We start from the raw sequence: 27,935 nt of genomic DNA, 5'->3' as shown, positions 1-27,935 counted from the left end.
TTGTAAAATGGATAAAAAGAGAAATCACTTTTCAGACAAAACAGTGCCAGAAATAAAGTACTTGTTTTATTTGCAGCAGTTATAATAATCAGTAATCAGGACCCACATAGGCTTACACCCCACCCACACAAAGAGCCAGTGAAAATGTGTGGCTCATGAGAAAATTCAAATGGTAAAAGATCACATGAATGTCTCCATTCACAAAGCAAAGTTCACTTAATCTCATTAACAGTAAAATGCTTAGATTTGTTTTTCATGAATTCTTTGACAGAAGCAAAAACTATAAGGCAATATACTGTAAGCAGATAATGTACATGGGGAAAAATTAGCTCACAATTTCGGTTAATTTCCCCCTGCTACTTCCTGTAAATCTGAATTGGCTACAAGTGCACACCATACTCTGCTGAATCCTCCTCGGCTTGTCTATTACAGTGTAAACGTTTGAGCGTTGGGAGTTAAGATGCACCACAGCAGACGAAGCCTCTCCCAGAGTTCGGCCCATAAAGAGTCAAATCACAGGAAAGGTTGACAACTCCACAGTGTATAAGACCTTATTGCATTGACACATTTGGCACAAGAGCAAACATCTTCTCAAAGTAAAAACAATCTGAATGTGGATACACACATAGTGATCATAAAGACATGAAATATTGTCCCAAAAAAAAAAAAATCACTCATTGTCTCATATGTGGCTAAACAGAGCTATAGGTAAATTAAAGATGAAATTAGTCATTACATAAATCTTGCAAGAGGCTTGGCCCTGTATTCTGATTCCTGACCAGCGAACACTAACATCTAGCTTGCATCAGTGAGCCAAGCACTGATATCAACTGAGACAGCAGGATCATAGTTCATGAACTCAAAATGAAAATAATAAGGGCTACTTTTCCTTGGAAGTCTGACACACTGGAATCAAAGCTGGTACGTGTCGTGTGTGTGAGAACAAGGTAAACTATTGTTAGCCTACATGCCAATAGAGCCAGCTCTTTGCATATCAGTGTGAGCCCAAACAGCTTAAAAATATATATATTTTCATCAAAATGGTGACAAAACACAGTTCTGTCTCAAAGTCGAGCATATTACAGGTATACAAATTTGGATTGTGATTGTAACAGCAACTGGCAGCTACTGCTGATAAAACTCCACATAAAATAAAGCATGCTTCTAACCCTAATGCACAACCATATTTGAAATCTTGAACCAGCCTCAATAGATTTAATATAGTGATAAATTCACAACAGTTTCAATCATAAGATATGGAAAAGATGTTGAACTCAAGCATCATTTATTCTGAATTCAATTCTTCTGAATTTATTCTGTGTGGGTACATACAGCAGGACAAATCTCCACTTTAACTGAAGTTAATACAGTGAACCTTGTTTTGGCTCGTTTTAAATTGCACCATACTTTCAACATTAATGAACACTACTTTTTGTCATCAGTCGCAACCGTTTAATTTGATTCGAAAGTTATTCATTTAAATGATTAAACACAAACTTTGCGGTAGGAAAGTAAAAATTAAGTTCCGAGTTGCTACAGGGAAAAAAAGTTCAATATGGCGACTTATTTATTTGATAATTAACAAGAGCACAAATGTGAATGTAATGTATGCTGAAACTGAGAAAACATGTGGGTTCATTTTCATAGTAAAACAGTAGAAAAATAAGGACTAGCTAATATCTTGCCGACAGCTGTAAAATGCACCTTAAGACGGTCTCATCAAGAGATCTGTTCGCAAAGAGTTTGAATGTGTATTTTAGAAGAAGACGACGGAGGAGTTCAGTGTGTGTCTGTGTGCATGTACATACATTATGGAGTTTCAATTGTTATTTCAATGGAACCTCAATAGTTTCCAAAGCTAGAAAAATACATCTTTCTCATAGATTATTCCAACACTCATTGGCCGAGCACTATGTATTCAACACTCAACATATTCTAAAACTGCTTAAGTCAACTCTCTATGGTCCATGCACTCAAGCAGCTTTCTCATATCTGCATAAAACCACCATAGGGTGCAAAGTCTTGCCCTGCAATGGGGGAATTAAATCATTTACAAATCAGGGCTCTGAGGAAGTCTTAACTCGACGCTCATATGCTCATATATGTACACACGCACAAGGGCAAATTAGCGTATTTTCTTTGCGGCACACAGGAGGAAAACTCTAAATAAAAATCTCTTTGGGCTCTGTTAAAAACATCTTTTAGCAAAAGTGTGAAATGCCAAGCCTGAGAGGTTGGACAGCTAGGGAAGTCTCTTCGGTGTCGAGGGTCAATAGTCAGAGACATTTTTCACCCTTATGATGTGATCCACCAGCGCACTAACGCCGTCATTATACAAAAACCTCTTCACTGACTCATACGTGCTAGACATGGGAGTGCACACACATCCCACATGTGCATTCAGACATGTAAATATTTGTGTAGACGGCGCATGTACACACACATTTATATGCAATCACACAGTCTAACTGAAGAGTTTAATGAAGCAGCCTTGGCAGTAGGGCTTGTCGTTCTGCTCCTTGAAGGTGCCTTTGTTGAGCTGCTTGAGGCAGAAAGCGCACACAAAGTGCTCCGGGTGGAACTTCTTTGCCATGGCTGTGATGCAGCGGCCGGTGATGGGCTTCTGGCAGCCGGAGCACAGCGAGCCGCGCCTCTCATGATAGTGCGACTCGCAGTATGGCTGGCCATCGTGGTCAAAGAAGCTGCCGTTTATGAATGGCGTGAAGCACTCCTGTAAAAAAACAGAAAAGTAGAAGTTATGATGATGGCTTGACACAAAAAATTGGCCAATTTGTTAGACACGTTAAGTGACTCACCCGGCAGACGAAGCATTCAGGGTGCCAGAGTGAGTTGAGAGCAGAAATGTAGTTCTCCAGGATAGCACGGGCACAGCCTCCACATTTAGGGGCAAACATGTCAAAGTAGTCCTTTCTGCAGAACGCCTTTCCATCCTTCTCATGGAAACCTAGGGGGCAGCAAAGACACAGTGACTCACTCCGCATGCTTCTTGTGATAATGAAAATTCAACATTGCTCTTTTTCGTCACAAGCCAGGTGTTGTGTTATTAATTGATGAGCAGTTGGTACCTTCTGGTCCGAAAAAGGCTCCACACTGGGCACAGAAGAAGTGCTCTGGATGCCAAGTCTTGTCCAAAGCAGTCACTACTCTCTGTGAAACAGAGGAGAACAAAGGGTCATTCAATTTCTTCTAAAAAAGCTGTGTCCCATAAACAATAGGGGGAATAAACGGTGGTTCCTCATGTTGTTCTAAAAGAAATTCAACACACAGTATAAGTATGTACGTGTGTAATTATGGGAGGAAACATGAGGAAATCAGAGGCCAGGAGAGGGCAGGCAAAGCCCACAGAGGCAGTGTGGGAGGAGCTGCAATGCTACGACTGGTGCTGTTTTCCAGGACTGAAAGCATTTCTCTGCAGCTTCAGCTGGAAGTACACTCACACTGTCCATGTAACAAGATTTTAAAACATCATAGCTGCTAAGTTCTTTGCAGCAAGGCAATAATTACTCATGGTTAACTACATGTCAGAGCACAAGTGATTCTTGGCTTGGCCACCAGGGGGTGCAGTGTTAAAACAAAAAAGAGGCATATATTTGAGGGAGGGCAATCTTTAACATTCATTATCTGTACAGATGGATCCAGAGCAACTCAATTGAAAATGTTACAACCAATTGCTAAATTCTAAATGTAGTGGTTCCCTCAGACAACTATCTAAGGATACAATAACACCTTCAACCCTGGTAATATTCCAAAAACCAAGGTTTGAATGTAAACCATTGCAAGTTCCCAGTTGAAAAGAAAAAAAATAGAAAGAAAGAAGTAATGAAAAAGAAACCTTGGCAGTGACACATTCTGACCTTTCCCCAGGTCCCAATGTTCACTGACTACTTCCCTCCAGTACTTCTAGTGTGTGTGTGTGTGTGTGTGTGTGTGTGTGTGTGTGTGTGTGTGTGTGTGTGTGTGTCACTATGAGGTTAGGACTGAGTGCTGATAAGCGAGAGAGAAGAGTAGCGTGCAGTAAGAAAGACATAGACATACGAGAGAGTCAGTTTGCATGCACAAGACTACTACAAGTCCCTTATTTCTATTGCCTCAAGGATTTGTGTGTGTGTGTGTGTGTGTGTGTCTGTATAATCAACTCAAGTCTGCTTGAGAAATAAAGGCAATTCCCGACATGTAGTGATTTTTCCAGTGTGGCCTTAATCCATTAAGTTATGAATAAATAAATATCATTATCCACCCATCCATGGGGTGTGTGTGTGTGTGTGTGTGTGTGTGTGTGTGTGTGTGTGTGTGTGTGTGTGTGTGTGTGTGTGTGTGTGTGTGTGTGTGTGTGTGTGTGTGTGTGTGTGTGTGTGCATTACTAACATCCAGTATGGGTCCATTACAGTAGTGGCATCGTGGGGAGAACAGGTGGTGGTAGTCTTTCTCGCAGTAAGGCTGCCCCTCACGCTCAAAGAAGTTCCTGGAGCCTATCTCGTCCTGGCAGTGGGTGCACACAAAGTGCTCGGGGTGCCACGTTCTGCCCATGGCAGTCACCACCTGGTGAGGGGAGGCACAGGGCATTAAATTGAAATGAGCATCCGAGGAAAGACCTTGCTCAGCAGAGAAAATTATTGCATGCAAGAAGCAAAAGGGACATTGCAAAGAGCAGCAGATGTAATAACTTAATGTTTAAACAGTGAAAAACGATATATTATGTATTCAAAATAATCCCAGTCCATTTCAGTTGGATCATGATTCACAGGGAAGAATATGTTTTGGGCTTCTAAGTCTCAAAGTAGGTAAGGAAATGTAATAAAACACAGAATTAAAATTCATTGTTCTCTATTTCTCCACTTATTGGTTGCAAATTTAAAAAAAGAGCTGAATTACTGATAGATTGACTGGATTTGACCTTAGGCAATCAGCACAGTCTGAGATATGTGAAACCTGAGCCAAAAATGCACCACCCATCCAACTCTGGAAAATACATCTGGAGGGCAATTCTTTTCACCACATTCTTAACAACAACACAAAGGCTATGATGTGGTTTTATAGGCCTATTAAATATTCAAAACTATGTTTCACTTGGAAAAGTTCTGTATATACCACAGAAATCATGTGCATCTAAAGGCTTAGTTTAAATTCAGAATGTGCACAATCTGAAGTCATAATTGTTTGAGTATGAATGAGTGTAAACTTTACCTGTCCAACAATGGGTTTCTTGCAGGCTCCGCAGACACCTTTAGCCACTGTCTGGACTCCGAGTCGGTTGAGGTCGGACTGCAGGCTTCCCAGCATGTTGTCCAGCTTGTTGGCCGGTTTGGGGGGACCGGTGGGAGAAGTCTTTCCTTGGGACTGGATCTGACGGAGACGAAAGACCAAAGTGAGATCACTATACTATTCGGATACATTTTTGGACTTACCTCGTTGTCACATTACATAATGTTGTAAACCTAATATAATTCATGTAACCGACTTTGTAATTGTTCCTTACAATGATCTTTCTCTGGATTGCTGGTATACCCAAATAAGCCATGGACATATCAATCAGGAAAAAATATATTCTCATCAACCCTAATCCATGTTTTCAGGCTTTGATGATGACGACTCTCTAATGTCAAAGTTGTGTGTGTGAATGTGTGTCCGGCTACTGTAATGTAAGCAAACAGACCTTCTCAGATGGTGTGGTTATTGGAGCTTCATGACTCTTACATTCCACTGAGAGAGAAAATAGCATCTCTGTACTATCTATTCTCTCTCACATACACATATATAAAGTAGCAAGGCATCTCACTGAGCCTTCAACCTAAACGCAATTTTTACTCTAGCACTCATATCAATCTCCTGCTCTACAAGTCACAAAAACTACCTCAATAAAGACACTATGGATTCTAAAAGAGAGGATGCTACATGGTATTCAACTTCAACATGCTGGTATCTAACCTAGCGGGACCTGTTGATGGAAGTCCTGTGGGAGCGGCTATAATTGTGTTGGTAACTGTGCTGTCATGTGGCAGATTAGGTTTCAGTTGCACAGTGAGTCTACCATTCCTGCGCATGGCAGGACCGTTAGTGTAACGGGAACATTGGGGGGGGGTTACACTCTTCTCCCCTCTAAGCTCTTAAACTCTCCGCTCCACTCTGAACACACAGCAGTTGGCGCCGTCAGATGTCAGAATTAGAAAAGGGGCTCAGTCTCTTCAGCCTGAATGTCAGCACCCCTCATAAACTGGACTGACTGGAAAGCTTTAAAGAGGCTACTTGTTGCAACCTTCCATGAATGGACACCAGAGGTAAAAAACTCACATAAATACAGAGATGCAGTTGCTTGGATTTGAACTAAATAACCCACAACACGCTCAAGTAAGACAACTCAAGAGGTTTAGGAGAAGGTAAAAGAAGAAAAAGATGAAGAAAGGTGATCCGTGCCTGCATTGGTGGGAAGATAGGGTCATACTCGGTCTGACAACCCACTGATACAAAGACCTTGGGAGGCGGAGGTGGCGTGACAAGTTTGGGAGGGGGGCTAGGTGATAGAGGGGGCTGGACGGGGGGAGGTGTGGGCTCCCTCGGGGGAGGAGTAGGCTCCTTGGGGGGGGGAGGAGTAGGATTTTTAGGGGGAGGAGTAGGATCCTTGGGGGGAGGAGGGGTAGGTTCTCGAGGAGGAGGCGGGGGAGGGGGGAGGGGGAGGGGGAGGGTTTGGAGGGGGAGGAGGTAGTGGTGGAGGGGTCTGCTTGACTGGGGGTAGCTTTTTGGGCGCTGGGGGAGATTGTGGGGGGGGGAGGACTTTTCTCTGTGGGGCAGGTGATTGTGGAGGGATGATGATCTGGGGAAAAGAAGGAAACAGCAAAGAGAGGAAACAGATGACATACAAAAAGAGGTGTCAGAATGAGGAAAAGGAAATGGTAATAGAAACAAAAATTAAATGACAAACTGTTTAAAGTGACTACCAAAGACAAATAAAAAATGCTATGGCAATGTGATGAAACATCATATAAATGTTATATTTGCCAGTCAATTTATTGACCATAGGCCAAACATAAGATAAACCATCAGAGGGACAAATTATTTGCAAATCTTGGTTTAACTTGGTCCCAGAGTAGCACTGAATAGCACTGACTCCTGTTGTGCACCTCTAATGTCTACCTTATCCACAGATGGCTGGACATTTTCTTCCCGTGTTCGCTGTGGGTTGGACATGACGATGACTCCCTCCGTCATCCAATCATCTGGCAGTTGTTTACGCTTGCGCTCCACTCGCCCAATACCCAGTTTCCCCTGTAGCTCCTCAATGAGTCGGTCCTGCGAGTTGCTCTTATTCACAATGACCGGCCCCATTTTACGTCGCAACATTGCCTCTCTGAACATTGGATGCACATTGGAGGTCTCTTTGGTGCGCCGGATAACAGACTTGAGCTGGAGAGTAGATGATATAAGGAGGTGTGGTTGTGCCATTCACCAGAAAGTCCATGGTTACAAAACACAAGCAGGACAGGCCCAGCACAGGATGTCTCATTCAAGTGGCAAAAATGCTCAAGCACTGGCTCCAGAACATACTTTTGTCAAAATGTTCTGGAAGTTGTCAGGCACTCGTGTATCCAATCAAATTTGCCTGTAGAAGCGAAGCACAGCCTTCCATTCAAAGTCAATTTAAAACTACTCAGGCATCTGTGGCACAACATGCAGGATAGCTGACGGCAAGACAACACAGGTCTATCACAAAATGCTTGCACTTAAGTCTGCACGTACCAAAGCAAGGCCAAAGAAGCAAAGTTCTTGTATGTTTTTTAAATACATGTGCATGTTCTTAGTGCATATATGCATTAGCAAAATAGAAGAATAACCACCGTACTATCTTTGTATTCGCACAATCAGTGATTAAAAACACACTGTTCGCATCATCCATTTGTTGCATAAACATGATAGGCCAGGCCCTGTGACTACCACAGCAATGCCGACTGAAGCAAGTAGGGGCGTGCGGAAACATCCTTTGAGCAAAGCTTTCGACATCAGCCACAAATAGTCTCTACAGGGAGATTCATCCCTCAAGCCGTTTTGTAATTGCTATGCAATGACACCACATGCATCACGCCACATAAACGGAGGAACTCTTCATCAAGACACTTTGTGTTTTTGTACTTTTGCACCGCTCCTTGAGCATGCAGGAGCTGCTCTCCCAAAATAAGCTTATTTCGGCAACTACAGATTCACTCTGCTTGAACAATTATCTAATATAGCCATTCTGCCATTATTGTCACAGATAATTAGTATCTCAGGCCACATGGTCAAATAATAGAAAGACCACATGGGGTGCTAAAGCCTCTCGCAGCTTATTTTGGGAGTCTCAAGTTGAGCGTCCTACTTGGCCAGAAGCAGATAGTCGCTCGACAGCAGAGGGCTGCTGTGTGGGAAGGTCCAGTGTTGCATCTGGTGTCCCGGGGCAGGTGGAGGGGGTGAAGCACTCATCCGTCCAGCTGGACTCAGTCATGGGTGTCAGGGTTCCCTCTCGGCTGAGATCAGGGTAAATTCCGTCTTCCTCCTCCCAGGATCTGTCTTCATCTCCGGGCGTGATGGAAGCAGGTGGCTGGTTCTCACTAAGTTGTGTGGAGTCGGGGGCTAACAGTTTGTCTAAAGCATCATCTAAAAAAGGCTCACGACATGGCCATGTTAAACCCAGCATTTCATCTCCCTGCTTTTCTGTAGGAGGGGAAGACAGGCTATTTGATGGTACAGTGACAAGTGGGACTGGTGAAGCTCTGGGACTGCTGGTGCTTAGAACTGTGTAATGTTTCCTGATAACTGGAGCAGGACTTTTTGGAACCGTCACTGGACTTGAAAGCCTTGGAAGTATCACTGGGCAAGCATTCATTGGCAATGTTTCAGGACTACAACTCTTGGGTACACCTACTGAATTAGGGACTGTCACAGGACTTGCAATCTTTGGAACTGGACTTAAAAGTCTTGGAATTGACACTGGACTCGCACTCTTGGAAACTGTTTCTGGAGTAGCACTCTTTGGGATGGTTACAGGACTAGTGATATTAGGGACTGTCACTGGACTCGCACTTTTAAAAACTGGACTTGAAAGCCTTGTAACTGTGACTGGATTATAAACTAAAGGAACTGGACTGTAGCTTTTAGGGATTGGGCTTGGGTTCTTGTAAAACTGACTTGGACTAGAGCATTTGAGATCAGGTGGACTAGGACTCTTGGCTCTAAGAATGGGACTGGGGTTTATAGACATACTTACGGGACTAGGGCTCTTGGAAACAACTGGACTAAGACTTCTGCCAACAGTAACTGAGTTTAAACTCTTTCCAAGTGGACTTGAGATCTTTCTAGCGTTAGTGATCGACACATGTGTAAGGCTGTTGACTTCAGCTTCACTAGCAGGCTTTGTGGTACTATATATACTAAGGCTCTCCACATGAGAGATCTCAGAGGTGACACTGTCACCGTCCTCTATCTGTTGGATCTGGGAGTATTGAAGGCTCCTGGACGATGCAGTGACTATAGTGGAACCAGCTGAAGATGTAGAGGCGGAACAACCATCTTCATCTATATGAAGTTCCAACGGAAGAGGGGTACAGGAGGGAGTAGAGTAACTAGAAGGTAGAAGATTATCCACTGAATCAATATTGGGGTTTATAGATGGAGATGTTCCTGGGGAACCAGCTACCAATGAAATATCTACAGCCTCCTGATTCACAGACAACTGAGAGCCAGACTGAATTGGGTACAATGATGTAATGATTGCAATGTACAAACAAAGACGAGACATGAACAGTGATAGAGAAAAGAGAAAGAGAGCGGAAAAAACACATTGAGAATAAAGGAAATTAACAGAAAAGTTGTCTCACACACAAAGACAAGCAGGGGCAGAGTCCACTCTATTGTCTTCAAGAAATTATTCTATACTACAAAAATTAACTTGTTTCAGTTTATTTGAACAAATTAACTCTTGATAGTTGTCCCTCATCATGCAGGGGGCGTACACAATCACTTCAAATCTGAAATTACTAGAATTAACTTTAACTTATTTTAAACTCTCAAAAATAGAATCTTCACAAAGTTACATGTATTACTATGTGTTAATGGGCTTTAATGGTAAATTGGATTGGATTACATTATGTTATGTTGTCAAAAATTTTTGGGGGGTTTTGCTGCCTCATCCCCACAACTTCCTCTATGAATGAAAACGGTCAACTAAAAATTGCACACTAGTCAAACAAATGTAGCACAACAAATTCTAAATGTGATCTAGTATATGATTGTTTTGGTCAAGCGTGACAACAACTCAAAGTCAATTTTAAATTAAAAGCTGGTTGTTAATTTCTGGTTGGTTCTCGAATACTACCTTTAGGCCATTGCAACATTGTTTACAGTTGTAAGTGTAATCTATGGAAACAGTAAAACAGCAGCAATATAATTTCTATTTCTATTGCAGAACACTACCCGCAGCAGCAATCTGTTTGACATTACAAACCTGAATAAAACTAGTCTGATCCTATATCATACAATTCATTTAACAGTCAGGGAAAACCATAAACATCTGCAGCGCTGTCCTTAACAGTTGCACAAAACCAAAAATAATCATCCTCCATCCAGTATGCAAACCCCCATGACACACAATCTACCCACTACCATACTCACATTGCTTTGGATTTGGAAGTCAGAGAGACAGGCCATTAGCTTATCCAGCTCTCGTGTGGCAGAGGAGGCAGACATTCTGGCTTGCTGCTGTGCTGGTGTTTCCTCTAGTCCATCTATTTGTTCGTCTGACACAACCAACGGCGTGGGACTAAAGAAGGAAAGAACACAATCAACTAAATTGATGGCCTTTTCACATTAAATGTATTCTTGAGCAGTAATTTTAAAATGACACAATTTCTATGTTGCTTTAACAATTTGTCACTTACGTGGGAGAGGGCACAGAACTTTCCAGCTCGTCCAGAAGGCTCTCTACACTTGGTCGTACATCCTCTATTCCCCGAGCTGCTGCACTGCGTTTGGGCTTCTCCAATACAGGTGGACCGGCCTTTCCCGCAGTAGAGACTCCATTCTCCTGGACGTGGTGGATGACGCTGCTGGCCGGCAGCGGAGGTGCTGCTTCTTCTATTGCAGAAAGAAATGCAAAATGAATTCCCTTCATTGATCTACAGTGCATAGTTTCTCATATTGTAAAACCCAAACACTTAAATACAGTGGAGAGAAAGGATATCCCTGTGTAACACCACAAACACATTTATAAATGGTAAAGTAATCTGTTTTTGTACCTTCTGTGGGGAAGGCAGGGGTGCTTTGCTGGACAGCGTTGAGCTCCAACAGCAGGCGGTCCAGCTCAGACAGGTTGCTGCCCAAGGCTGAGTTCATAGCTGATAACTCACTACTCTTCTGCTTATTAGGGAAACTGTACAGAGTAGCAAGAAGAACCAATATTTATCATCAACAGAGCTATGGACAGAGTGATGCTACATTTTGACACCGGCATCATTTGGAGAGTCTCTGGGTCACACAAGATTCAAAATTCAAATGGAGATATTTTGTTTAATGTTTTGTGTGTGTGTCAAATAGAAACATTATGCTCCCCCTTTAATGTCCTCCCTATACTAAGCAACATATGGTAGAGGTCATTCACAAACTTCTATAACATGCTATTGAGTAAAGTTCGCTCACATTGGGGGCTACAAGATATTTGTGAGTGTGTTTATAAAAAGTTGATCCAAATGACACGATTCCTACCTGTATACGTGGTCCTCTTCAGCAACGGGTTGAGTTGGACTGCCGCTATCTCTAGACCAGGGACTTCTCTGGGCTGAGCTGAAGGACTGAGGAGAGGAATCGAAGGTCACGATAGAGTATTCAGAAGTAAAATGTAACAATGTATTTTAATAATTGATCTTATCTTTAACATGTATGTGAGCATTTACCTCTGTTTCATCAAGTCCGTTTAGCTCAGAGGGAGTGGGTGTGGCTTGCGGTGGAGAGCAGATGTCTTGTTGGGTCTGGTCCCCAACAGGGAAGGAGTAGGCGGTCTCGTCAGACAGGAAGAGCGTACACTTGGAAATGTGGGATGTTGTGGACTCAAGGTCCGCCAACAAAGCATCTGTGGAAATACAAAACAAAGATTTTTTTTCATCACATGTCTGAAGATAGTTATATTCCCGGACAGGGTTAGGTGAAAGGACAGTATATCGCTGCAAAAAACATCATCACCAGTTCCGTTTGCGTACACACAGGAACAAATAATTACAGCGTCTGTCGCAATTGGTCAAAAGCTCATGTGCACTGACATCAGGGGAGGTGGAGTTGTAAAAGTTGAATCATGCAGACAGTCATAGCCACTCCTTTGGTTACTCATTGACCCCTGTCTGCCTGGAGTCTTAAATCCAAGAGACGCTGTTAAGTCTGCAACCAGGTATACATGCTCATATTTACCATCTACACCACAACAGCTAACATCACTGCAGGAAGGGGTTATTTGGTATTCTGAGAGGAACACGGGCCAAGAAAACAAAATACTTATTGAGCAGTCCTAACTTGCAGGTAGAAGGACACATAACATTATAGGGGATTTAATGCAGACTGCAGACTGTATTACTGAATACTTGGTCTTATTTTAGCACGCTCGCTCGCCACAGCAGTGTTTAGTTTCTCTTGCAGAATTTCACATGTCCTAAAAAAATAAATAACCCTAAATTAAACAAACATACTCTAACAAGAGTAAGTTGTATTTATATGAAACTATTTTACATTTTAATATATTTGAGTCTGTTAAGGACAATGGCTTTGTCAAAATGAAGTTCAGAAACTAATTTAAAATCTAGACAAAATCATAGTTTACAGCATGTACAAGTACAAGTTTTATTCCTAATAAAAACACTTCATTGGGAGGTGTTTGGTATTTTATACTAGATACAATATTCCCAGTGTCACCAAGATCATCAAAACACCAACTACTTCAAAGCTCCATCATGAAATAAAGAATTGGGGCAAGAAAGACAAAACCATAGGTAAAGTAACACAGAGAGGAGACGTACCTTAGAATAAAACAAGACGTTTGACCCAGAGATGTGAGAAGGAGATAATACAGAAAGAAGTGGAGGAGCAAGAGGGCAACACAAACAGACGGTCTGCCTGGCAGGAACTGCCTTTCTTAACTCTACTATCAGCATAAGAGAGCAAGAGGCGAAGGGGGGGGGGGTGCATCTGAGAGCAGAGGGTCAGGGTAGAGAGGAGAAGGAGGGGTTAAAAAAATAATGGCAGCAGGTTAGGTTCACCCCCTCCACATACATACCATGACATACTATGCCAGGTCCAACCTAGCTGCCTGAAAGCTCAAGTAAGAGATACTACTCACGCAAAGGAAACACACTGAAAACAGTCTCTGAGGACGGAGCTGTCCAACTGGGGCAGGATGAACACGTTACAGCAGGTGAAGGAGAACGTTGTGAAATGAGGAAAGTTGACAGCAAGAAGAGCTCTTATCAACAGAGGCATGCCCAACTAAGGGAGTGGTACCACAAAGGTGTATAAAAGGTGAAATCTGCCCCTCCTTCTGCTTAGGTTACTCATGATGATTTGCACTCACTTTTACCACATTTCAATGTTACATTCAATTTAGAACTACAATAAATAACAGATTAGAAAGATATGATCTCTTTTGCAATCAACATTCTAAGTACAACAGGATTTCATCAGGACACCAACTACAGTTGTACATGTTAACCTGAAAATGAATGCTATGTATAGCAGAGTATCATCAGTACAGAAGTACTTTGGACTGCAATGTTTCCCAGACGGAGAGGAGACACAGCAGAAGCAGAGCCAGATCAATACCAGATCCACTTGGCTCAACTTAGCATTAGCATGGCTAACATGCCAGTTGACTAGGTTTCACACAGCGGAGACTCCGAGCACATTCCAGAGTTTCATTATGGACGCAGCACAGCGCACTGTTTACACTACTGCAGCCAGCTCTGCGTGTGTGTCCTCAGCTCGTACTTGGTAGTAGCAAAAAACACAGCCATGGAAGTTAAGAGGCAGAAACAACACAACTGTCAATCTTTATAATCCACACCAAGTATGGTGCTTGATAAAAACCATTCAAAGATGTTTCAAACCAACAGACAGACAGGTGCGGTGGACACTGCAGGCTCTACCTCTACTGCAGTAAATGGGGAAGTCAGCAAGACTGTGAACTTATTCAAAGAGGCTTTCCTGTGTTTAAAACACAGATGTTAAGACTTCTTCATTACAACATTTCACACGATGCACGTTATTTATATCGTAATGACTTCACCCTCAACACAGTGATATGGACGTACTTTTTAGACTACACAGTCTTCCATAACCTTCATTACATTTGACATATTTACACATTAAGGAAAAAAACTGTATCAGACAAGTCCAGACTCGACTAGGATGAAGTGAAGACAAGCTAAATCCAAGTATTGCATAAATAAATAGTAATATCTGAGGGCCTCCGTACATATCAGATGCTGATGTCAGAATAAAGTTTTACTGTAGCTGGTGGAGATCTCAGTCAACAGATGTTAGTCCAGATGGTTTACACAAGAGATGTTAATCAACTTAGCTCTCGAGCTAAACTGGCTTTAACCCTGGTTATCAAGAATCTGCTGCTTCAAAATAGAGTTACGCTAAAACACTAACCCCCAGGCTATATGAAATACAGATTATGTTAGCTTGTGGGAGATCAGTATCAGCAGAAATCAGCAGCTCCTTCCCCTCAACAAAGTGGTTGGAATACAGTCCTCTGATTTACAGGATATAGGCTAAAATATAGAAACTAGCAGCTTAAGGGTCGTCTTTGTTCACTGAACACTGCATGCTGTGACCCATCCACTACACAAACACACAGAGGTGTGTCAGCCTCCTCTTGCCAAGGGAACATACCGTGACACACAGACTCTAGTGCAAAGCACAGAGTAGCTCCCCAGTGACCAAAAATGGAACTACAGTAAAATGAGGAAACCAGGAGAGACACCCAAGTTCTCGATCTTAAAAATGAGCCATCATTCTTATCCTCTGTAAGGAGAGGCACAAACGTTTGGAGATAACTTTATTTGAGCATCTTTTATGCATAAATGCATGTAAAAAGGGACTTGCATTAGATTTTTTCATAGGGGATAAAACTTGTGTTTGACGTGTTATAAGAACAACGCTACATTAAATCTTGAGAGACCCAAGTTCCTGAGAAGCAGATCGTTGTAAGAAAGTGAGTTTCCTACCTACTTAAAATAGGCTACATCCAGATCTAACAAACAGCCTACATCAATAAAACACAGTCCGCCCTCTTTGAACAACGAAAAACACACCAGCATTCTGTCAGCTTCCATGTCCACAACACTAAATGTGACACGGCAGGGCACAGCTGGGCTCCAACAATGAGCAATGGCGAAGGGAGTGTCGAAAGAGATAGCGAGGGAAACTGGGAAGTGTGTGCGTGGAGCAGCAGCAGCAGCAGGCAAATCCTCAGAGGCTAAAATGTGGGTTGACGCAGATTAAGGAGACTCCCTTCCTCCCAGATGAATAGTGTACATTTTAATTACAAGAACGTGGCTCCGCATGGGGCTCATTACAGGAAATACAGATAGAGAGAGAAAAAATAAGGGGACTGGGAAGATAGGAGTGGGCAGAAGAAGGGATGCAAATGAAAAATGAAGGGAGGGGGATGGGAAGGGAAGGACAGATTTTGGATCAGCACTTAAATTGAAATCTTTCATAGTCAAAATGAACATAAAATATAAATATACAAGTGAGTGAAGCAATTCTGGAGCACTACTTTTTACTCTCGGAGGTTTGATCAATATCAGTCCTGGACGTCAACAGAAGCAAGCCTCCATTATCCCCGACAGGACATCCTGCCTGCTTGACAGCGCACACACTGCTTGAGGCCCTATCAGTGCTGACCACTGCATAGAGTGAATCAATGCTGTCTACTACTCAACACATCTCTTGTTTATTCAGCTGGTTCATTTAAGGGAATGGACCCTATCAAATTATAACGTAACAAAACACAACCTTTAAAAACCTGCAGGGGGTGACGTTGAGTCGTGTGTGAGAGCCGAGCACACCAGGAGCTATTTTCTTCTATGGGCTGGTATACAGAGCAGGCTTTATCTACGAGATTCATAAATGCCAAGGCATTTCCTGAGATATGCGCTGATACCAAAGTGAAACTAACAGGATGAATATCAGCCGCTAGATTGTCTGTGCAGCACATTTACCTGTGTTCTCTGACCTCCTTTCTGCATCCCTCTCTGCCCTCATTCCTTTCATTTCTTCCCTCTGTATCTGATGTGTTGCAAGGTGCACACCGGCTGATATGAATTCCTAACATGCCACAGCTCGTCTTCCAAATATGAGAGAAGGAGCGAGAGGCGGAGATGAATGTTTGGTGCGCACACGCTGAACAAGATAGTGTGATAAGACAGACAAGGACAGATGAGTGAAAACAAAATGTCAGCTGTTAGACAAAGACATTTCGTACATAATCTGTTAATGTTTAAATAATAAACATGTAAAAACAATCTCTATTGTAAGGAACAACCTTCAGTTACTAGTCTGCGAGTGTGTCGACGCGAAGTGACAGCCTTTCGTGTTCTGTTGTGAGAGAGATGGCCTTTCATTGTGAAACGAGCTGACAGACCATCGCAGAGATGATGAATCCCTCTCTTTGCTTCCACCAGAAGGAAAAAAAAATAAGGACAAGATGGGACATGCACTTTACTCCCCCCTGGGCTCGTGCTAGACAGCAGAAGGCCTGTGTCTGTGTTCATTTGGTGTGCTTCAGCAGGCACCGAAGTGCAAAAATGTAATCACACTAGACACACACACACACGAAAAACAACAACACTGCACACAGGTGCCTCTCAAATAGGCTGCCCACACATACCAGAGACAGACTGAGGCACCGAGGCTCACTATAAATACCATGCAGCCTGACCCTGACCTGTGGTGGGCGCAGACACATACAGTAGATGATGGATGGCCAAAGCAACAGTAGGACATTACAGACCACCCAACCAGTTTACACTGTGTATTACGTTGCATTTGCTTTACTGTCTCATACACTTCTACAACGGAATAAAGAAGAGCCTGTCAGGAGTTTCCTTATGTTCAGATCAATGAAGTGCTACTGCTACAAATGCAATGAAATGGAAATGCCTCCAGAGCTCGCACATGCAATTAAGTCATGGAATACAACTGCTTACACAGCAGCTTGTACTCCACTCTAAACAATTCAATACCATTACAATAAAGGTTTTTTTGACACGTGCAATCCAACACTTAAATACGCGATAAATCTGTTTATTGAGAACATAGGGAATGTGAACCGACTGAATCACCTGTCAAACAAAGAGAGTGATTCCTGGTGAAAGACGCTGCTAGTGGCATTGTGAAAGTTGTGAAATTATTATAACATAAAGTAGGTGGAGTCTGTCCACACGCTGCCTCAGCATTACAATTTTCAAATTAAGGAACTGACATCCAGTCTCTACACAGACTAGATTCTGAAAGGGCAGAATGCCAGCAGGCAGCTGTTTTCATAAAAAAGCTATGATAAACAGAAGAGCTTTTAGCAGCTAAGAGCCAGATATTTCCCTCAGGAGCTGGAGGAGAGCAAACACAGAGCTAAAGGAAAGTGAATATTGGATTGTACATTCACCTGGTGGCCAGAGAGACATTCTGCATGAATGCTAATGTTGCTGCGTACATCTGCTGGATGTGTAAATAAGACACTGTTGGCTAGCAAAGTCGCCATATCTAATTAAAAGTTGAGAAATGTCATCGTCACTGTTGAGTTGAAAACTTCTTCAGTGGACAAAAAATTATTCAAAGGAATAGTTTGACATTTGGGGAGATATGTTCTTTTTCACTTTCTTCCCGGCAGTTATTACCACTTACAGTGTGTCTGTGTTGAGTGTAGAGCTCCAGCCGAGAGGGCATTAGCCTATTTTAGCATAAAGACTGGATGCAGGGGGAAAAGCTAGCATGGCTGTTTGTTGAAATGTCTTTATGCAAGTACATTTGTTTGTGTATGCAAAACAAAAATGGAGATATGTGTTAATTAGTTATTCGTGAGATTGAGATGTGTTGTCTTATTTTGTTTAACTTTAGACAGAACCCGGCTAGCTGTTTCCTCCTGCTTTAAGTCTTTACATTAAGCTAAGCTAAGCTAAAATAAGCTAACCAGCTCCTGGCTCACGCCCCATACTTAGGCACGAGAGGGGTATCCATCTGTTTAACTCTAGGCAAGAAAATGATTAAACCCATTTCCCAAAAATGTCTTAATTATGTTTTTTAAATTATAGGGTAATATCAACGCTTGTCACAGAACAACCACTTTGATATTCACCTTCTCGGAAGTAAAAATTGCATTCACATCATCAAATATAATCAAATAAACGTATCATCAAACAGATTATATTAATGAAGTTAAGCCTACTGACAAGGGTGCAGCCACCCACACAAGTGACAGTTGAATTCAGAAAGTCACGAGCCTGACACCTCGTCTCTGTTCATCTCCACCCAAATAGTAACGCCCTTTCAGCCTGTGTGATGCGTCTGCTTTCTCGGAAAGTACTGCGTGTTTGACCTCAACGAATATGTATTAAAAAGCTGCAGTCTACAAGCTGTAGGACAGGAAGTGAATTCTCACGTTGCCACAAAATCCTCCATTTTCTTATTTATGCAAGTTTTACAGACACTCCTTGGTAAAGATCCATTTCTGTAACTCAGTATCTGCATCTCTCCTCAGTCTGATCTCTGAGTGCTTTTCATCTCAGAAACACAACCAACACATTTTAGCATTTTTACCTTACTTGGCACATTTTATTTTCCTTGGATTTTTCTGTTGTTTAACAAAATCCAGCATCCAGCATCTCTTTATGTGGCTAAATAACTTCATCCTCACAAGTGAACTGAAGCCCCCGCTGCATCAGAGCAGTGATGCCAAAAATGCGATAATGTGAGTTTAATTTCTTAATTAGTATTTATGTCTTCATTGCACCCCTCAGATTTTCTGCAAGATTGAGAAAATTCATGATGTTAGGCAAAAAAAAAATGGTACTTTGTGCAGCTCAAGAGCAAAACACACTCGCTTTAAATTATTTCAACATTCCATTACGCATTTTTTGTATCGTCATCCTTATCGTATTGAAGCATTTACAGTTATTAACAAACACTTTTCACTTCCTCTCCGGCCTGCTTTTCACTTCTGATCATCTGCCTGACGACTTGTTCTACGACGTTGTAATTGCCTTTATTGTGCTGTTATGGCTTGCGAGTTGTGTGTGTACCGTTTCTTTTGTTTTTAATCCTTGTTGCAAACCAACTGCCCGTGAACAGTGACCTGAATCAATACATTTGAGTAAAATCCTTAATTAAAGGATTGTTGAGTGTACGAACAATCTTTCAACCTCTACATACGACTATGTGAAAGGAAAGAAAAAAGTGAGACAAGAGTATCGGATACCAAAACAATAAGCAGTCAAAAGAAGATGAAACACGCTCTGCAGTCTCCCTCCTACCTCCCCTCACTAATTCCCCACAGAGAAAGGCTTACAAAAAGGAACACAGAGGTAGTTTGTGGGCGCAAACGCTTTCCTGTGGTTTACACGTTACCCCTGTGGTTATTTTGAGCATCTGTGTGAATGCATACAGCGCTGAAAGCACTTTGAAAATGTTTTAGCAGTACCGAGGGTGGATTTATTAAAGACAGTATGTATGATTGCTCATGTTTGGTTGAATTGCACACCAAAAATATGTTTTTTGATATTGATATTGACCAAATACAGAGCCAAAAGGAAAACACAACACAATCCTCCTGAATGTCTACATAGAGTCAAGTCTTACGATGGCAAGTGAGAGTAAAGCTATTGATGTTTAAGGAATGTTACCATTACTTCAAACACCTTCAGCAATACTGTCAGATGGGCAATCTTTAGCATTTGTGAAAGAGTGAAAGACAATTTTTCACTTGCTGGTGTGATTGATGCCACATTACAGGATGACATAATGTTCATGCCAACTGAAGCCTTGTGTCTAAGAAGGCAGCTAGGACGGGGTTTTAGATGGTCCACCGCTCATTCTCTGCAATATTATGCCAAAACATGAAGAAAATATACATCGAAATGTATTTTTACTGTCAACTTTCGACCATGTTGTGCTGCCTGCTGAAAGAAATCTAGTAATCTGTAATAACAAAGGCCCCATGACGTGTCAAAAGTAATTATAGATAAAACATGCAAAATTAATGCGCCTAATAATTGTGATTTTGGACTTCTGGATTTCAATTGAGAATACTCCATTTGTTGACTAAGACTATGAGATGAAGCTCTGGAAAAAAGCAAGTAAAGTAGATCTTGAGTCAAGATTTTTTGTGAGATCGCTACGATCATAACCCAGACCCAGTTAAGTGGCAGAAAATACATGGCTGGATAGATATATAGATGGATGGACCGTTTTTCCCCTCTTCCCCTAATCAGTTATGTCTGGTTCTGTCTTTTCTGGGTTGAAGGAGGTCACAGCACTAGAAACAAGCTGCTCTTTGTCCCCCTCCAGCAGGACGAGGACAGAGGGAAGAGGATGGAGAGGAGGGTTTGTGAGGTCTGCAAAACAGGCCAAATCATTCCACTGGAAAACACGAGTGCCAGAACCCGCATGAGTGTGTGTGTGTGTGTGTGCAAACTCTTGTTAAGCCAACACCCCTATAAACCTGTGGAGTAGTAATCCTGACCTAAGCATCACTGACGCTGTCATTAACCAGAGTGTGGGGTTTAGATCGGGTTTCCTAAATGATCCTCTTTAACAAGCCAGATGCTGATTGTAAATCCAACTAAAGCACAAGCAATATCAAACACACACACACACACACACACGATTATGCTCACTCTTCCTCTCATGTACACACGCACTTGTCCTCCCGACTTCTCAGTTCATTCTATTTAAAGCGGTGTCCAGGCCAGAGGAAACCCGCTGGGCACAAGCCCATTTCCCAATAAAACAGCGATGTGTTATCTAAGCCTGCAGCCACACAACCTCTTAGAAAAATGACATTCAGGAGCCAATTAGAAGAAAGCCTGAAAAGCCATGCAGGTGTATTTGAAAGGCCAGCTGACATTATAAAAGCTCTATTTCACATGACAAAATAGGCATTAATTGAACTGGAGCAAAAGGACCAATATTGTGTTTCCAGTTAGCCTTTTGAAACACGGGTTTCAAAGGCGTATTTATCTTCTATGCAAAACTGTTACACTAGCTGTGTTCCTGTTACAGATGCTTGCATCAGCCGGATCAGCAGCACCGCATCAACCGAGCTGTCACTCACCATCAGACTGAGTGTTGGGATGAGAATCTCATAAAGTCAGCAGGGAACTCGATTCATCAGAGCACAGCAGCAGGATGATGGAAGGCTGATAGCAGCTTACACGCATATAGTTAGGGCTGCACGTAACATATCATAATTACAGATTTATCTGCCGTTTCTTTGTACAATGTTAGAAAATAGTGAAAATGTCCATCCCAGTTTCTCAAAGTCCAAGGTGATGTCCTTAAATGTCTTGTTTTGTCAGTGCAAAGATATTCAGTTTGATATCATACAAGAGAGAAATAAACCTCCATATACGAGAGGCTGAAAACAGCATTTTCAATGAAAGATTACTTAGATTCCATTATCAAAATATTTGGGAATAGTTTTTCTGCCGATGGACTAATCGATTTGTCAACTAATTGTTCCAGCAGCTCTGTATATAGTATAAGCCTAATACATACTACAAAACTGCCCCTTCTTTTGCTTCATTTCTTCACTGACAAAACGCTACATCAAGCTAATGAGCTGTTCCAGTTGCCTGGAAACAAAATGGACAGCAAGAAAGAAATACAGGTTTTAATAAGACCAAAAGCAGACCAGTTCCTTCTGCTCACATTAAGGAAGTCTCCACAAATAGGACAGGATGAGGCATGTCCACAAGTTGGTATGAATAGCATGAAGTCTGTGACCTACAATAGGCCATTATGTTGGTTAGCATCAAAAAATCCTCCCGACTGCCACTACAGCAGAGAGGTCTCTAAGGGCACTTCCTGTCATGACACATGTTGGACAACAAGCCTCCAGAATAAAAAGAACTCAGCTGACAAACAGCAGGAACATGACTAGCACATGCAGTAACTATACTGTACTTTAAAAACATGCTGCTCTGTAATTTTAACTACACAAATTCTACCCATAGCCAGATTTTGCTTGAATCCCTATCAAGTCTAAATATGTTTTTTTGGCTTGAAGGCCTATTTTTACATACACCCTAGTTCCAAAAACCTACAGTAGCTGTTGGAATATTGACCCTGCAGGCTGTTGTTATGGTGTGCTGGGCTCATGAGAGATGACATGACGGTTAGCTGAGTGTAGAGCTGTCGCTGCTTAGTTAGCTTCACCCTCAGAGATGTCTGTCGACACCAGTTTTTTGTATATTAGTGTTTTGTGTGTCTGTGTGTGTGTGTGTGTGTGTGTGTGTGTGCATACACCATATGTTTCAAAGCCCGGCAGCATTTTAATTTTTAAAATCGAACAGATGGACAAACCCTGGAGGAGATAAGAGGGATTCTTGTGTGTTACTCAACACACAAGAGACTTATCATCTAGTGTTAGCCTTAACCCTTGTTGCATTAAGCCGAGGGATACTGAAGATGTCATTTGCAACAACAACTTTCCAGGTTGTTGGGTTTTTTTTTTAGCTCAAGTGAAGAGGAAGGTAACTGAAAGGGTATTTTTAATGGGAACTTCCAAGTCAGAACCAACTTTACACTAAAAAAAGAGTCCTCCAGTGATTTAGTATTGCATTTCCCTAAAGTTTGGAGCCTTGCAAAAGACAGATTCAAAACAATTGGTCATAATTGAGGAAGCAGAGGCAGAGACATCCTGACTGTCTTTAGTGTGGTCAAGCGCAAAAAACACTGGATCCTACACTTCCTATAATGCAACTCAATAGCATCTTTGTTAGAACCACAGATGCTCTATAACTAAAGATGACACATTACACTAACGCTCATTGTTGCCAGAGTGTGTTGCTGAGCCTGACATATTAGAGAAAGTGATATCTGCAACAAAGTCCCGATATGTCTTGTCAGAAAAATGCCTTTTTAAAGTCAGGATGTTCGGAAAATATGTGGCTTTGGAAATATTTGTCCGATATTTACTTTGGTGACCGTGGGGCGAAAGAATCAGTTCATAATCTGTGTTCACGTTCACTACTCCCATTGGAGTTAATACACTCAGGACCTGCCACTATTCTCCTAAAGAGGCGTGGCAGTGGCAAAACACACGTTACACAGATACAGGAAATGGCTGGTTGTAGCTTCATATTTAACATTCGAATTAGCATATAGCCAAAATATCAATAAAATATAATATAATAGGGCGGCAGTAGCTCAGTCCGTAACCAGAGGATCGCCGATTCAAGTCCCCGAATGGAATGCGGACTGGAACTTTGAGTTCACCTCCTGGGCACTGCCGAGGTGTCCTTAAGCAAGGCACCCCCACGCTGATGATATAATAGCTGCCCAATGCAGAGTCTAAATGTGTGTGCTGTGCTGTGTACATATTGGTGACCATTAAAAGAGGATTCAAAATCCTCAATTTCCATGTCATTCTATTGATTTGACGTTTCTTTCTACGGAAGATCAACGGTTTGTGTTCAAATTAAGAGATTGTAAAAGTCATATATAAAATGTCGCCTGCTAGGCTGACCCTTAAACAAGGGTTATGCATTTAGCAAAATCACTTCATAGATTGCATACTGATTCCTTCAGAACTTAAACTAATTCACTAGTTATTGCACTGTATGCACTGTAGCGTAACTGATCCATCACGGGTCAAATGAAGGAAGAAGGTTGAGTATTGTCGAAAACAACAAGGCAAGGCTGTACAGCGATTATGTTATTATACAAACTGTTTTCCTGATAGAGTGAAAAACCACCACTCAGGCACAAATGACAGAGGAAATGTCAAATGTCCACATGTGAGCTGTCTGACGTTTCTTTTGGTGTATAAACAATGAACCTAAATTTAGACTCGGTTCAGTATCTAGGCTACATCAGATCTCATTTGGAGTAAGCAAGGAACAAATCTGCGCCCACGCCCACTCCATGAGTGACATCTCCAACACCGCAGCTGCTGTGCTGACAGGGCTCTGGGGAATCACTTCACTTCAAATGATGCCAGTAAAGCGACAGTAAAACAAATCAGTGAGAGAGAAACAGAGCAGTTACCGTATTTGCAGACATGGAAAGGAAATACTGAAAGATACTGCGGATCAAAGTCAGTGAAAGGAAGTCAACTTCGGAGGCTATTTGACATTCATGTCTTGTTGGTGCATGCCCAGAGCAGTGAAGCAAGGAGCAACGCTTGGCAGGGCTGATAGCTGAGGGGGGGCAGGTCAATGAAAGTTTGCCTCGGAACACGCCACGGCATCGTAACTGCAGTTTGCACAAATAAATGGAGACACAAACGATAGAAATGTCTAGCATAAACAAAGACATTTGTATAGTTTCCAATATTGACTTTCATTACTGACTGGAGTTATAAACCTGATCATTTCAAGCGATCAAGCATCACAATCTGCCTTGATCCAAATCTTCCTAAAGGCTGATCTGCTCTCCTGCAAACTCAGCAAGAATTAAACTGTCAATAGATTGCAGCTGCAGCTTCCTATGTGGTTCGCCACAGGAATGGTGGGGAGTGGGGAGAGAGAGGGTGGGGCAGTGCAGTGTTTAAGGAGGATACATTTTGGCTGAGGCCCAATCCCTGCATGTGGGCCTGATCCACCCCGACGCCCTGCCTGCGCTAGTCTGCTCCTACGGCTGCCTCTAAGGGAAGCTTGGGGATCAAACAAATTGAGAGTGTGCACATGTGCGGATCACAGGAAAGACGCTTCTAAGGGAGGAAGTAACCGTGACAGCCAGAATCACGACTTTCGTGTCACTGGTGTTAGGTCAATATGGGAAGACGTTTAGAAATTAAAATGAACATTTGTATATCATTTGTATAGCCTGCATTATCTTGAATTCAAGTCTCATTTATCCAGTCGTATGTTCACTACTTCCCAAACGCTAAAACCGTACAATTTAAAAACACACGCTACTTGTCTGTCCAAGTCAAGTGTTTTAAATAGTACGGTTTTAGCGAAAATGCATGCGTTTGGGAAGTAGAACATACGACTGGATAAATGAGCCTTTGATTATACTACACGAGTTGTGAGTTTGTAAACGGATGTTATGATATAGTTTTGTTGTCAAACGTGGCCCCCATTTACTGCAATTAATCAAGAGAGATGGAAGAGCCAGTTGGTGGAAGGTTTCTAGGTGCTGCTGGCTCAGCGCAGGAGAAGAAGAACTATTCTGCTAAAAACACATATAGGTTTCGTTGTCCTCTCTGGGGTCTGAGGTGGATGACTCTCCACATTGTCTTACTTCAGCTCTTTGGTAGGTTGGGAAGACTGCATTTACACCATTTTAAAACTTAAATTCTTTCAATTTTCATAAACAGATGGGGGAAAATGTCCCCATGTGACTCTCATTCCAACACTATCCATAAGGACAGAGCATACAACATTGGACAGAAGAGTAAAGTATGTGTGCCACAGTTTTACAGGTCTCTGCTAAAACGATGACAGAATTTACAACCCTGTGACATGATAATTACACTGGGTTGTGTAACTGCTCTTTTTTAAGCAGCTACTTTAAGGAAAGCCCTTCACCCATGTAAGCTGAGAAGGTATCCATAAATATTTACTGGATATAGAATGACCAATGGTACAGTCTAACTCAAACCACCAACAGGTCAACCAGAGAGCTGGGCTTTGGCCCAAATTATCCAGGTGTTCTGCTGATGGCGACAACTGAGAGAAAACTGCTCTCAAATTTGCTTTTTAAAAAGGAACCGAGCCAGTAGCCTTGCCCTGCCTAGAATGGAAATGATATGTTACTGTTGAACAGAGCTGTCTCTCTTATCATATAGCAAGTCCACCTGCAGTTTACAGAGAAATATTGTATATTGTACATGTTTTTTATTTATGGTTCTATTTATACCATGTTTCCTTGTAATGGCATTCAGAGTGGAAGGCAAAGAAAATAATTGCATTGTACAGGGAAACTGGTTTTTGATTGTGCCCATGACAATTGACTTGAGGGTGAAACTTTTTGGATGGGTTTTGCAAGACATTTATCATCCTTGACTTTATGAATGCATTCTGGCGGGGTTTTTTTAGCTTCCAATGAACCCGACTCCTTCAATGCATTTCACTGGTGTCCTGCTAAACTTAACCTTACAGTTGCCAGGGTAAAACTCAAAGCTGTGTAAACACAAACTGTACAGTTAATGCTTGTAAATTAAAAACATTTTCAAACCCACATTATTCTGATTGGACTTTACAAGCGGTTACTTCAGTGGCTTCCTGCTGATTTTAATTAGACTGACACTGAAGGGGGGTCTCGGTAGTTGCTAAATTATTCTACACCATTGAAAAAAACATGTGAAAGATCCTACAAGGTTTGGTCTCATTATGACCACTACATGCATTGCCTAGCTAAAACAGTGTGCGTCTGGTTCATAGAAAGAATTTTAAACTACCAAAATAATTGCACAAGCGACCGTCACAGGGAGAATCTGGAGAGCCAGGATATTGTGTAGAACATTGTGCTGAGCTCCCCCGTCACCACAACCTGCCCTGAGGCATTACATTTTCTGCTGTCATCAAGTGTGCCATAATTCACTGAGTTAAGCTCGTATCTGCGCAGAAAGAAGGACAGCACAGCTCTCCTGCATTCATCTGCTTTTATATATGTGAGCTAATTCAGCAATGGTGTGACATATGACATCAGGGTTCAGTTCAAGTTTAAAATCAGTTGCAAGGGGCTTTAATAGGCTACAGATCATTCTGACCATTCAACGACCGGAACAACTCTCTCAATGAAGATTGTTTTATGTTGTTTTTTTAATTACCAAAGGCAGCTGTTACCATCCTACCTGCGGTACAGTCTGTTATGTAAGCCTGACAATCACCAGGAGGGGCTCAATAGATCAGTGTCTCATCAAATGCCCGATGACCTGTGTCTAATTTAAATAATTCCGCTAGTTTTGCGCATGAAAAAAGTTAGAGAAGCCATGCAGTAGCCTACCATGCCTAGTTAAGTGATGTAGAGGAATTGTGCGAAGAACAACTCGCCCACAAACACGACAATAGACCGGCCACAGCACTACGTCCTCTCACACACGTTGTGTACTTTACAAATACCAGCTAATACGCATGTTAATTGTTAATTATCGCAATACGCCCGATACTAGGGCTTCCTCATGTCAGCACGCGGGGCCTTTCTGGGCACCTCGCGCTGAGCTCAGCTGAACCAGGATAACTTAACCTACCTGGACATACATACATTACTGACTCAAACAGACAACTATATAGCCAACAACCTCCTTAAAAAACCTTCGTTTGGTTGAATACACAGCTAACGCCAGCATTGTGTGTTTGTGCAAACAATACACACTCACGCGCTGTGTAAATGTTGCGTTCAAGGCAAAGCGAACTTACCTAAATCATCCATGTTGGCCGGAAATCGTTCCAATGCTGAGAACCGGACCGGTCTGTCGATCACAGCTGGTCTGTTAGCGGCCGATTCGGCTCCCAAACGCTGACTCTCCGAACACAGATCTCTCCTCAATGAACGCAGTGAAGTTTTCAAGTTCCCCTGCTGCTCGACGAGCTTCAAACACACTCACAAACACACACACATACCCTGCTGCCCCCCTAGAGTCTCCAACAGCCCACATCCAGCCCCCTGTCCTGCCCAGCAGCCCTACACACAGGGACCAGCGACATCTCGCGACAGAGAGTGGGACTGAAGACTCACCG

At 42.2% G+C, this 27,935-nt stretch overlaps 1 protein-coding gene across 2 annotated transcripts; it reads right to left on the bottom strand.

Annotated features, from left to right (window-relative positions):
* Positions 1–44: 44 nt before the first annotated feature.
* Positions 45–27,935, bottom strand: LOC115008239 (paxillin-like). Of its 2 annotated transcripts, XM_029431697.1 has the most exons (11): positions 27,615–27,908; positions 11,934–12,109; positions 11,746–11,831; positions 11,280–11,413; positions 10,923–11,118; positions 10,657–10,804; positions 5,206–5,364; positions 4,387–4,560; positions 3,087–3,168; positions 2,817–2,965; positions 45–2,731 (listed from the first exon to the last, which is right to left on the bottom strand). In XM_029431697.1, exons 1-11 carry the CDS (start codon positions 27,625–27,627, stop codon positions 2,465–2,467), a joined length of 1,584 nt encoding a protein of 527 aa, XP_029287557.1. In that variant the 5' UTR covers positions 27,628–27,908; the 3' UTR covers positions 45–2,464. The 2 variants fall into 2 exon arrangements, with proteins under 2 accessions (XP_029287557.1, XP_029287556.1); XM_029431696.1 differs by lacking the exons at positions 45–2,731; positions 2,817–2,965; positions 3,087–3,168; positions 4,387–4,560; positions 5,206–5,364 and adding exons at positions 6,495–6,829; positions 7,150–7,419; positions 8,366–9,730 and having other exon boundaries at positions 27,615–27,935.

Source organism: Cottoperca gobio, chromosome 5, assembly GCF_900634415.1.
Source record: "Cottoperca gobio chromosome 5, fCotGob3.1, whole genome shotgun sequence".
Classification (NCBI taxonomy): domain Eukaryota; kingdom Metazoa; phylum Chordata; class Actinopteri; order Perciformes; family Bovichtidae; genus Cottoperca; species Cottoperca gobio.
The sequence above is the reverse complement of the archived record's forward strand: the minus strand, read 5'-3'. Positions and strand labels throughout refer to the sequence as shown.